This window comes from Microtus ochrogaster, linkage group LG8 (genome assembly GCF_000317375.1).
Source record: "Microtus ochrogaster isolate Prairie Vole_2 linkage group LG8, MicOch1.0, whole genome shotgun sequence".
Classification (NCBI taxonomy): domain Eukaryota; kingdom Metazoa; phylum Chordata; class Mammalia; order Rodentia; family Cricetidae; genus Microtus; species Microtus ochrogaster.
Genome location: NC_022033.1, coordinates 17,721,092 through 17,734,386, shown reverse-complemented (window position 1 = coordinate 17,734,386; position 13,295 = coordinate 17,721,092). Strand labels below are relative to the sequence as shown.

The window sequence follows — 13,295 nt, the reverse complement described above, 5'->3', positions numbered from 1 at the left end:
GTGTTTTCTGGAATTCCCGTGCTTGCTTCTCTACCTCCCACTCCCTGCTGCTTCTCTAGCTGAAAGCAGTCAGACCCAAACAGCAGCAGGATGACCCACCTGGCAGCACACCTAGGAGAGTCAGCAAAATTGGCTGCCACACTTGCCCTGTGAGCTCCACTCTAGATGGGTCAAAAATCCTACTGTCTCCTTTCTAATCCGCATCTCTATGCTCATTCCAAACTGCCTGCTGTGGTTAGTGTAACGACCCCAGGAGGTCTCCTAGCTAATCTCCCTGTCTCTATTGTCAGCTTCACCGAACTGTCCACTCCTGGACTCATGGTTTTCACACCTCATTTAAACTTAAGCTCATCTTGCTGTAACTCCACTGGGATGGGAAGGGCCCTCCCACCTTCCCAGCTTCATTCTGTCTGACAGCTAAGGCTAAGACTTTCTCCTCTGCTGTGATCTACTGCTATTTATGCTGACAATCCTTAGGATAACAGTTGAGGAAAGTGTGAATTTCTCATTGTTAGATTAGAAATATTTCTAAAAATGAAGATTAGGTCTTGTTTGTATCTGTACTTACATGGCTTAGCGTAGGTCCTGACTACCTCATAGTATGAACAATACTCCAAATCCTTAGGGAATAGTGATTAAACAAATATATATATTCATATATATATATTTATATATACATATATATACATATACATACACACATACACACACACACACATATATATATATCTCCCGAGACAGGGCTTCTCTGTGTAACAGTTCTGGCTGTCCTGGAACTCGTTTTGTAGACCGGGCTGACTTCAAACTCCTCCCGAGTGCTGGAATCACAGGCAAAAATCACCACCACCCTGTTGATGATAAATATTCTTATCATAGCAAGGATGTCTTGTGGAAGGAAGACAACAGAGGGCTTGGGCCTGTAACCTCAGTGTTCTGGGAGGTTGAGGGAAGAGGATGTTGAAAGATAATGGAAATGCACAAGCCTTACCCTACCCTACCCCTGAGCCACATGGCAGGCTCCTACATCCTAGCTACATGAACTAGGCTCACTGTGCAATTAAAGGCTTGGTCTTTTTCACTGGCCTTTCCTTGTAATGAGCCAATTTTCAACCTTTGGTGAGCAGCTGTTGTAGTACAAGCAGACAGCAGGACATTTCTTGTAGCTACTGGGATCAACAGCATGAAAGTTTCCCATGAATCATGGAACGGGCTCTATTTTAAGAGTGTCCAAGTCTTGACAGGGCAGTGGATCTCTAGGCAAGGCATTATGACAAGGGGAAACTGTTGGAATGCACTGCAGCCAGAGGCCCAGTCAAGGCTACAAGAGCATCTTGGTATCACAATGTCAGGAAGGCTAAATGTGGTGGTGCATGTCAGTAGTAAGGCTAGAACCTGGGAGGTTCAGGACAGAGGATCAGGAGTTCAAGGCTAGCCTCAGCTATACAGTGAGTTCAAGACCAGCCTGGACTGCATGAGACCCTATCTCAAAAAGTTAAAAAACAGCAACCCTCCCTTCCAAAAAAATATATATAACAACAAATACGTTTTTAAAGATGTCAGGAGGGGTATCTGAGTCCTGTAACATGAAGTTCCCAGTGGAGTTTAAAAGCACAGTGGAGGCCTTGAGAGTTCCCTGATTAAGCAGACTGCGGTTGAATATGAGTCATATGATCACAGCTTACGCAAGCAAAAGGAACAATGATCACACAGCACAGTGAGGCACAATCCACATCCCTGAACTTCATCAGGGTCTTCTCTCTGACTCTTAGCACTCCCCAGGCCTCTCCTGTAGCACAAATCATAAAACCCAGAGACAGAAATTGGGGTTCAACCCGAAAACCAGAAAAGTCGCTAGAGAAGTTTTACCTCTACCAAGGCTGGGCGACCACAGACTAAAACAGATAGCCTCTCTTCTCATTTTATACTACCTCTAGAGCTGGGATTAAGGGTGTATGACTCCCTAGTACTGGGATTAAAGGTGTAGGCCACCACCACCTGGATTTATTTCTGCACTGATCTTGTGTAACCCAGGGTAGTCTTGAACTCACAGAGATTCATCTGACTCTGTCTCCCAAATCCTGAGATTAAAGGTGTCACCACTGCCAGACTTCCAGTGGCTTTAGTTTGCTTCTGGTCTTCAGGCAAGATTTATTTATCAAAATACAAATAATATGCCACTACACTCTGCCCTCGACCTCTGCCAGCTCCCTCTGACCTTGACAGAAAGTGCTGTTCCTTAACTTACATACTATACAGAAGAGGCTTCCTTCTAAAGCCTCAAGGGATTTAAACTGAGTGGCTCAGTTTAGGCCACACATGGCATGACAACTGTCTAAGAGGAACCATAGCACATTTGTGGCTGTGTATATTGTCCCTCCAGAACCTTGTGAGTCTAGGAAAGCAGAAGTTGTTCAGGCATCATCACAAGTGTTTAATTCTGGAAGGCAAACGTTGGATCAGGTTTAATAAAACCAATCCATAGTCGGGTGGTGGTGGCACACACCTTTAATCCCAGCATTCAGGAGGCAGAGGCAGATGGATCTCTGTGAGTTTGAGGCCAGACTGGTCTACAGAGTGAGTTCCAAGACAGGCAGTACTGTTTAACAGAGAAACCTTGTCTCGAACAAAACAAAACAAAAACAAACAAACAAAAAATCCAAAAAGCAAACAGACATAGAATGAACCCTGAGCAGTCTCCCAGATCTGGTGAGGATCCCAAGTCTCAAGCAGTAGTCAGAAGTGGCGGGGGGCGAGTGTTTCTTAGGTTTAAAGATATTTTGAAGGGGCAGTGGTGGCACGGACCTTTAATCCCAACACTCAGAAGGCAGAGGCAGGCAAATCTCTGAGTTTGAGGGCAGCATGGTCTACAGACTGTTTCAAAAAAACAAAACAAACAAAGAAAAAAAAAGATGTCCTGTCTCACGAGTCAGGGGCTAGAGAGATGGCTCAGTAGTTTGGCTGCTCTTCCAGAGGATACAGGTTCAATTCCCACCACTCACATGGCAGCTCACAACTGTCTGTAACTCCAGTTCCAGGGGATCTGGTACCCATCATATAGACATACATGTAGGCAAAACACCAATGCCCATGAAAAATAAATTAAAAAGAAAGTTATTTTAGAGACACTGCACACCTCTGCCATCTTTTAAGAATCATCTAGGTGTTGACATATTGAAGTAGAACTCTGGGAAAAGATCTGTTAAAATCATAATGTATGCATTTGTGTGTGGAGTGCTCCTATTGCTGTACCAGCTATAAGCCTTTCACGAGTCATGCTTTGGAGACAGGCCTATACCATCAGCTCTCATCTGCTACTTATATTTAAGGAGGCTGAGATGGTCCATTAGTGAACAGTCTTGAGTCAAAGCAGTATTCCCAAACCTCATATATATCTGCCTTTGACCTTCCTGGAGTATGTCTTATATTCCCTGTTTGTACTATTCTTGGATTTATTTTTTTTTAATAGACAGTCTCAGTATGTAGTTAGTAGCCCGGGTTGGCCTGAAACTCACCATGCTAGGCTGGCCTCAAACTCACAAAGATCCCCTTGTCTCTGCCTGCTGAGTAGTGAGTTAATTAAAGGTGTGGGCCAACCTTTAATTTGGATATTTTCTATTTAAAATTAATCACCTAACTTTTTTTTAAATCTTTAACCCAAACAGTTATTACCATGTGTTTCATGTGGTAGTTGTTTTTTCTTCTTTACACATATTAAAACAGATGCACATCAGTTAAAATATAAACACTGGTCTGTGTAGTCTGTGCAGACCGAAAGTCCTCTCAAGCACTATGACCTCGTGAGGAAGACAGAGGGTGGCCATGTGAACACTGCTTGCCAAACATAGAGGCAGAGACATACAGATGATGAGTAGCTAGTGTGCCATCCGTGATACATCATTCTGGGGCCTGTATTGTCTCCATGTATACCTGGTTTTTCTGGGAGGGACCTAGAAGGCAAATGAAGATTCCCCCAAGTCACCAGGGGCTGGAAGCTAAAGCAGAGGAAGATGGGACCACTTTTCTTGCAGGCTGCAATGTCTCGGCATAACTGCAGTAAACAGGGGGTAGCCAGACGTCTCCCCTGCTGGCCTGGGATTGCTTTCCACAGGGGCATGTTATGAGGACAGACACTAAGCTAGGCAAACTGGCTCTGATATTATGGCTGCAGAGAAAGAGCACTGGAATCAGGCAGATCTGAGTTTCAATAAAGACTGAATGATACAAATTATCTACATGCCCTCAAATAAGGTCTTTTTGTTTGGTGCAGTCTATTAAACACAATTATCACTATTGTTCAGATGGAGAAACTGGGACTCAGAGAGGCTACACAACTTGTCCAAGGTCACAAAGCTAATAAGAAAGCAGAATTCAAAATCTTCCCAGTGTGGGCTTAGTCACTGCATTATCTGCTTGTAAGCACTTAGTGCCTAGGACCCCTTCTGTCCAAGGACCTGTTGCTGGGTCCTGGGGACTAAGTGCTGAACAAGATAGACAAGCTCACCCTGACCTTGGATTCCATAGAGAAGACAGACTAGAAGTCAACTAGCTCCCCTATAAGTAACTTAACGATTGTGACATTACTTTATGAGAGGTATAAATGATCTGCGAGTGGAAAAGGCGTGTGTGTGTGTGTGTGTGTGTGTGTGTGTGTGTGTGTGACTTCTAGGTGATAATCGGGTTAAGTTTGGAAGCATTCATAAGAATTAACCGCTAGTGTTGACCACTCAATGTGCTTATCAACATATTCCAAATTTATTTATATTTTGCAGTACTGGGGATTGAGCCAGGGTGGAGATGAGTTCAGCCAGGGATGGGCTCGGGAGGCACCTAAGTTACTTGTTACTTGTGATTCAAAGTCACTTATCCCTAAGACAGCTCTATAGGGGGAGGTTGTCCACAGCTAGAACCCTGAGGATTCAGGCAGGCTTTACAGTATGTGCTCCCTAAATGAAAGTTCTTTCCTTACCTCTTTCCCAATGGCCTGTTCGCAGTACAACCCTGGACCTCACATCAGCGGAATTCCTGGCTCACAGTAGATGCTCAATAAATATTTGTAGAATGAATGAATGCAGTTGAGCCCTTGTGACAAAGGGCTTAATGTATGAATCTGTAAATTGGAGCTAAACTTGACTGAAAATTTAATTTTAAAAAATGGGTGTGAAGTAACCCAGAAGTCTGGGGTCTGGACAAAGACTGGGAAGTGACTCCACCCAACACCTTAGGGATGGTGGTAAATTAAAACCCGGGCGGCCAAAGTATGCGCAGATCGAACTTGTCCAGCTCTAGAGATGCGGAAGCTGGAGGCTCGGTCCCTGCCTGGCCCAGCTGGGTCCCGCCGCGGCCTTTAAAGGCCTACCACGTGGCCGCGCCGGTGTCCTGGGTCTAGAGGCGGTGTCAGCGCTGCGCCTGCGCACTGCCCAGAGCCAGCGTCCCGCCTCCGAGAACGCGAGCCGGCAGCTAGGCAGAGGGTGGGCGGGGTCAATCCCGTATGCAAATGAGGGGCGGAACTTGCCAGGCAAAAACCCGCTCTGCCTCGCAGACCTCGAAGAGACCCGCCGCAACCCTCAGCTCCTTTCCACGGGCTCTGACGTCGTTGACGTCCCATTTAAAAGCGGCCGCGCAGGCGCACTGAGGGGAAATGCGAACTTAGGCTGTTACACAACTGCTGGGGGTCTGTTCTCGTTCGCCCGCCCGCCCGCCCGGCAGTCTGTCAGCGTCGCCGCCGCTGTCGCCGCCTCCTCAGCTGCCCCGGGAGTCTCGGGCCCGCGGCTGCTGTCGCCGTCTGCTCGTCCTCTCGGAAAACTCCGTCCGCCTGCTCAGGCCGCCCCGACCGTCCGCGTCTCTTCCCCCGCGCTGCCTCTGAGCCCTCAGTGTCCGCCCGCCGGCCGACATGAGCGGGGACCATCTGCACAACGACTCCCAGGTGCGAACCACGGGCCCCCGCCTCCCCGCCGGCCTCCCGGCTCAGCCCCGGCCCCGGCCGCGCCGCCTTGACAGGCCCGAGTCTGCGGTGAAGGGCGGCCGACTGGAGCCGCTCGGGTGGCCGGGCCCCGGGCGGAGCCGTCAAGTTGGAGTTTGGGGGGGTTGGGGATGGTAGCCCCGGGGAGGGCCGTTCGCGGGGCTCCGGGTCCCGGGGCGCCGGGTGGGTCCGGCCCCCGGCCGCGCGCTCTCGCCCGCCGCTCGGGGCTTCATGTGCCGGTTGTTTCATCTTCCGTCCTTTTTCTTTCCTCAGATTGAAGCGGATTTCCGATTGAATGGTGAGTGTGCCCCCCGCCCCACCCGAGTGTCCCCACACGCCGCCGGCCGTCTCCCCCGCGCCGGGCCGGAGCCGGGCAGAGGACAGACATGGCGTCCCAGAGACTAAGTCCCGGCTCCTCGCTCACCGGCCCCATTGTTCCCATCGGGCCTCCTCTAGACCCCCTTTCCCGGGGTCCCAGCACCCCCAGATCACGGCCTTCCCTAGAGGGGGTAACGGAGACCCCGCGTCTCTCGTCGCTGGGTCTCGGGCGGTTTTGCTCCGCCGGGATTCTTCCCGGGAAAGTCGCCTTGTCGACGGTCGGGACTTAGTCTCTGCGCCATTTTCTTTTTCTCTCTCCTCTCCTTTCAGTGCCTGTGTCTTTCTCTCCCTCCCTCGGCTCCTTCTTTGAGCCGGCCAGAAAGCGCTTTCTGCAGAGCAGAGCCACATAAATCACAGACCTCACCCGAGAGGCAAGGCTTGGAGACTAAATTACCTTTTTTTTCCTAAATAGAACTTTATTTTGGAAGTTATTCGCTTTCTGCTTCACGTTTGCTTGCTTTTTTTTCTGCTTCCAGAATGAAAGATTCCCTTAGGCAGCTGTGGGGTTGTGTGTTTTTTCGTGGTGAGATGTTTATGATAGCAGTTATGGCTCAAAAAACTAAAGTCAACCTTTTGTGGAGTTCTTTGTATTTTGGGATTGTTTTCCCAAGTTGTGTTCTTTGCGAAGATACCTCCCTTTAGAAAGTTTTCACGTTATCTATGTGTCACCTAGAGTGAGTGTTGGACTTGAGCATATTGATTTTCCTTATAAAATTAAAAGTGTTAGTGACTAGAACTTTGTGGTTAGGCTTCCCAAGGCAGTTGGGTTTTTTGTTTTGTTTTGTTTTTAAAAGAGACACAGTTTAGTGACTTGTCTTGAGGAAAGGTTGTGCTGTTCATCTGGACCTGGTGTGCTGGTCTTTTCTTTAGGGACTATAGAGAGTTTAAAAAGATTTTATTTATTGAAACAAAGAGTGGCCAGCCCCTACTCCTGTTTTCCTGTTCATTCTTCTCCAACGCTGCAGTATTTCAGGAATCAAGGGTTAGCTAGCTTTTCCCACATCATGTTTTTGAGTCCTTTCCAGTCATTTGTTTTAGATATTTCCACTAAAACTACCCTGTGAAGAATGTGTTGGTGGGTGTCTCCCTCCCACTACCCCAGTAAGAAGCTCATATTTATAGGCTTTCCAACAATCCCATTGTAGTATGCTGGGAATTCCCTCTGATTTTGTACATAATCATGTCTAATAGCGTTTGGGTTCTGGGGAACTTTAGTGGGAGAAGCCGTTTAAGAAGTAGGTTTTCTGGTGCAGCAGTCTATGGTATTGGCCTGCCCAACTGAGAGCAGCCATCCAAAAAGAGATTGAGTCCGGAGAGAATCTTAAGCTTAGCTTTTCTTGAGCACCTAATATATACTGTGCTTAGTGCTAGAATTGAGACTGTGACCACATCTCTGTCTTACTCTCAAGTCATCCTATTGGGGGAGTCATAATTAGTTAATTACAAGGTAAGTTCTGGAGCATTATGTGTACCCAAAATGCTTTGGGAACATAAAGGACTTAATATTATCTGGGGGTGGGGAAATTTCTCAGAGGTGACTGGGAGAGGGTGTTGTACAAGGCTAGGTGCTGAGAATTGCCGGGGGTTGGTTTGTTTCTTGGGTGTGTTTGTCCATCCTATCAAGCTTTTATTTTTTTTATTACTATTTTTTTTTTTTTTTTGTGGTGTTTCGAGACAGGGTTTCTCTGTGGCTTTGGAGCCTATCCTGGAACTAGCTCTGTAGACCAGGCTGGTCTCGAACTCACAGAGATCTGCCTGCCTCTGCCTCCCGAGTGCTGGGATTAAAGGCGTGCGCCACCACCGCCCGGCCCTATCAAGCTTTTAAAAGAGGGAGATGAGACCTCTGTAATTTAGAAAGCCATCTTATATAGATATGCTTCTTTGGAAAGGGGGCAAAGAATGCGGTAGGTGTGGATTTCAGAAGTGGATTTAAGCTCTCTGAAGGAAGGTAAGAATTTAATAATAAAAGTATTTGCTTTTTAATTGGGTCTGGTAGGTGATGTATTTAGTGATGCAATAACTTGAGCCTTTTCCCTCAAGTTTAACTTCCATAGTTCTCATCTAAATATTAGAAAGGAGCTTACTGAATATGTGCATGATTATGGGTTATCTTTGCATTTTTATAGAGAGTAAATTAAACTGCCTCTGTTAACTGTTAGAATAGATTCACATTTTCCAGCAATGATGTTTAATATTTATTAAGCACTTAACTGTCAGACTTGCAAGTCAAATCTTTTCTTGGTTAATCTAACTTATTCTTTGTAAGAACCTTATGAATTAGGTATTTTTAATCTCCATTTGATAAATAGGAAACTGATTACATTCTAAAGCCATGAACCTAGCCTCCATACAGTAGGTTTGAAGACATGAAGTTTCCTGTTTTGATTAGTAAAGGGAGGTGGTAAACTGTGGCAACCCATTTATTCCTTACCAAAACCTTGATGACAAGCATTTTGTGTATCTCCCACCGTAAGGTTCTGATGCTGTAGTGATTACCTTTGTGGGTATTGTCTACATGTAGTTTCAGTAACTGCTTGCTCTACCAAGGAATACACTGTTAACTGGTGATTGAGCATGTAAATATGAAAGACAATTTTAAAAATGAGTTTTTAATACCCTGACTTCTTAATTGATCCTTATAGTAAGAGAATATTTACTTAAATATGATTTTAAGTGATCTTGAGCTATCATACAGATTAGCTGCAAGTTCACAAAGTAAAACCACATATTCCTTATTTTGGTTACTAAATTCTGTAACATATACAGTACTTTTCCCCTGCTGGGGAGCTTATTCTTTACAGTATTTAAAAATTACAGCCTTTTGTGTGAAATTTAGAACATTCTGAACCATATTCAACTGCTGTGAAAATATTATTTGTGTAGTATATTTGTATATAAGATATTAACAATGAGCTAGGAATTTTAGGGACACAGCCCATACTTCATACTTCCCTTTCACCTGAATGAAAGCTATTCCCTTTGTCAGTAGCACTAACCGTAGTGAGGCTGAGTCATTATTACAGTACTGCATACGATGCCTTGCTATAACATTGATAACATCAGCTTAAGGTGCTGGTAATCCTTTTCTGTTTTCAAAGACTTAAAGTTACTGGAGTTTGGGAGCTTCCTCCTCTTCCTGCATCAAAGTAGACTTACTGACTACTCAACTCCATCATACTACGATTTGGCAGCATGTGTTGATTCTGGGTAGGATTAATTGGCTTAGTTTTGATAAGGTCTGCTTGCTGTCTCTTAGGTATGAGTTGAGGTAGGCAATGAGAAGACTCATGGTGTGGCTCTGAAATGCTTATCATATTTTAAAGCTGAAAACTGGTGGTCTTTCCAAATGAAGTCTGGAAACCTTTAGACTCAGTTTGGACACATTTAAGTATTAGACTCCAGTGAAATATTTCTTTTTACACTGCAGCCAGACTCCTTGATGGACCTTTTTTGAAATTTTGAAATGCTACTATCTTGGAGCCTATCAGATCTCACAGATTCTGTTAAAACAAGAAAACCCCCCAAAAAAGCTACGGAGAAACCCTGTCTCGAAATTTAAAAAAAAAAAAAAATCAGAAAAAGATCTCATGGTTTAAAAGACAAAAACTGGGTGCTATTTCTAACCTTTTAACTTCAACTTCTCTTTGGTTAAGTAGATATTGTAAAATGAAAGATAACCCAAAGTTGTTCCCCAAATTTTACGTAAACCATATCACAGGGTGGCAAAGTCGAGTCTTTTCTACAAGCATAAAAATAATGGATTTAGAAAGTTTGAAAAATTTTGAAAGTTTTGATTTATTCTGGGAATAGTTAAGAAATAGTTATTTGTGTGAGTGGCAGGACATCTTATATTTAACCTGATTTTAAGCCTTATATGTCAAAAATAGGTTGTTAAATTTTTTTGTTTTTGCTGTGTGGCATGGGAAAGTTTTTTTAAAAAGTTGGCGCACGCCTTTAATCCCAGCACTCGGGAGGCAGAGGCAGGTGGATCTCTGTGAGTTCGAGACCAGCCTGGTCTACAGAGCTAGTTCCAGGACAGGCTCCAAAGCCACAGAGAAACCCTGTCTCGAAAAACCAAAAAAAAAAAAAGTCTTCTTTTTAAATCTTTAAAATGTTAGAAAAACTGTATATTAATTACAGCAACAGTTGTCTTTTGTTGGTTATGGTATGGGAAATGTTTTTGTCGTTCTTTCTTAGTGCATGTCATTTTACAAGACCACATTATTCTGAAAATGTATTATTCATACAAGTTGGGCATGAGTGCATAATGTACATTACAGATTTTCAATAACTTTTGCCATTTATTAGATGTCAAGTAAAACCGACTTTCTTCAAACTCAGTCATTTCTCCAGAAACATGTTGTGTGAGAGATTGTATCTTTCTGCTATGAAACTATGTTGGACTCTAAAAGTTCTAGGTTCACATTGAAATGAATTACAAGTGTAATTACTTTGTAGGTGTAATTTACCTTGAGACCGCAAATACTAGCAATAAGCATTTGGTGTCAAATCTAGAGGTGGTTTGTGTTTTCTTATTCCTTTCTTTTTTTGTTTTTGCTTAAAACAAAAACAACTTGAAGGAATGGTAAAACATATTTGTTGGCATTTAAAAGTTGGAGTCCTTGAGTGAAATTCTGTGTTCTATGGTTTAAATTATTTGATTATATTTGATTACTTTTAATCTACTAACTTTGCAAAATAAAGGCATTTGGGCGAACAATTGAGAAATCACCTTAAGGTGTTGAATTTAGGGTAGAAGGTCCAGATTTAGTCAATGGAGTGTTGTGTTTAAGGGAAGATTTCATAGTAAATGGAGGGGTGTCTGTCTCTATTTTGTTACTTTGTAAATTGGAAGTTTGAGAAGCACCTTCTATTTCTGTGGCTTCAGGCCAGTAACTGAAATAGGGACCCTAAAACTGAAGCCATCGTTTGGAAGAATTAGCTTTTTTTCAAACTCCATTCTTCGTCATGGCTATCTAGGTGCTGGTAGTGTGCAATGTTGATAATGTGGGCCTGGGCACTTTAGAAGGGAGTGAAGAAGATTGGAGGGCAGTACACTGTCCAAGACTTGATTAGGAAAGAAAATGTTTAAAGCAGAAACTCATGTGCCAGGCAGTGGTGGCACTTTAGTCCCAGCACTTGGGAGGCAGAGGCTGGTGATCCCTGTGAGTTTAAGACCAGCCTGGTCTACAGATGGAGTACTTGGACATCTAGTACTACACAGAAACCCTGTCTCAGAATTTTTTTTTTTAAAGGCAGATATATATGACCCATATATAAAGTATTTTGGCAGTGTTAGAGGAAATGTTTCATAGTTTGATGAAATGACAAGTAGGTATTGCGTATGTTTAAGAAATATTGTAAGTACATGTTTTCAAGTAATACTTCTGGAGTACATACAGATTATAGTACCATTGACTTAGACTGCCTGTATCAAAATGTGTGTTACTTAGCATCTCAAAATTTTGGTAAAAAAGCAACTTCAGTTTTTACTTCTTTGTGGCCCCTGGTTTTCTCAGCTAACCATTTTCTGTTTCTTAAACTATTACAGATTATATAAGAATGTGAAGGTTTATCTCTCTGTAATATTTAAACTTCAGTGAGATTGTATGTATTCTAAAATGGATCTTTATTTTCTTTTTTGTTTTGTTTTTGAGGTAGGGCCTCACTATGTAACCCTGACTGACCCAGAACTCACTATGTAGACCAGGCTGCCTCTTCCTCATGAGTACTGTGATTAAAGGCATGTGCCATCATGCCCCAGGAGATCTTTATCAATGTTAGATTTGTAGTAGTGTTGTTATTGGTATATTCCTCACTGGTATTTCCTGCTAATGTTTTAAATCTTCCTGTCATTTATCCACTCTATTTATAGCTTATAACTAGAGTTGGTTACATCCTTTCCTTGTCTTAATTGAGCTTCCTGTTCTGTACCCATCTTCCCATTGTAAAAGGAGTCACTGTAAAATAAAAGGGTCTTTATATCTATGTTTGAACTAAGTGGGACCCAAGTATATGCTGTGTTCCTGCTTTTATTCCTTTTAAGAATATTTTTTGCTTTATGATCATGTATATATCTGTGTGTGTGTGTGTGCGCGCGCGCATGCCTGCGCACAAGTGCAGATGTCCATGGAAGTCAGAAGCATTGGGTTCCCCTTGAGCTGGTGGTAAGCCACCTGATGTGGGTGCCAGAACTCAAACTCTTTCCTCTGTAAGAGCAGTCCGTGCTTTTAACCACTGATCCGTCTCTCCAGCCCCCTATTCTGCTTTTTTAAGAATAAGTTTAAAGCCTAATTAATTTCTTAGAGCAATTGAGAAGACAGGCTGAAAAATGAAGACCCATCCATTGATGTGACTAATTTTCTAGCTTTTTACTAGAACTATGGGTTTTCAAGTAAAGATGCCCATATTTTGAATACATTTAATAAATGAAAGACCATTTGTGTGTTTTGGGTTTTTTTAAACCATGAAAGTCAACATGCCTTATCAGCATATTTTTTAAAGACCACAATTTCTCTCCCAAAACACACAAAACATTTTTTAACTTAAAGACTGAAAACACCTGAGACTTAATCTTTTTTTCCATATCTTGCTTAAAATGGCTAATTCAGCTTCCTGTGAAATAGTGATTTGGGGAATACGAGTATTGTAAGTAAGCAAACTCAGGCCTATACTTGAGCTTATTAGAGGGTTGAGGCAAGAGGATCATCAAGTGAGTTCCAAAGCAACCTGGGCAATTTAGTGAAACCTTGTCTTTAAATAAAAATGAAAGGAGACAGTGGTGCTTCCAAACAAGGCTGTAGCCACCAAGGACCAAAGTCCAGAATCCAGGATAGAACGTTTGGCACCATGAATCAAGCTTACCAGCACTGCTGTCCTTTTGACAGTCTTGGTGATATGCTGAGAGCAAAAGGTGCCTGCTTGGTGGTACAAAGCCTTTGGTATGTTGTCAAAAGAA

At 43.3% G+C, this 13,295-nt stretch overlaps 1 protein-coding gene across 1 annotated transcript in view; it reads left to right on the top strand.

Annotated features, from left to right (window-relative positions):
- Positions 1–5,551: 5,551 nt before the first annotated feature.
- Positions 5,552–13,295, top strand: part of Top1 (DNA topoisomerase I) — a 79,811-nt gene continuing 72,067 nt past the window's right edge. The window contains exons 1-2 of the mRNA XM_005362993.2: positions 5,552–5,923; positions 6,233–6,257. Of these exons, the coding sequence (XP_005363050.1) occupies positions 5,891–5,923; positions 6,233–6,257 (58 nt within the window). The 5' untranslated portion in view covers positions 5,552–5,890. The remainder of the gene's footprint in view (positions 5,924–6,232; positions 6,258–13,295) is intronic.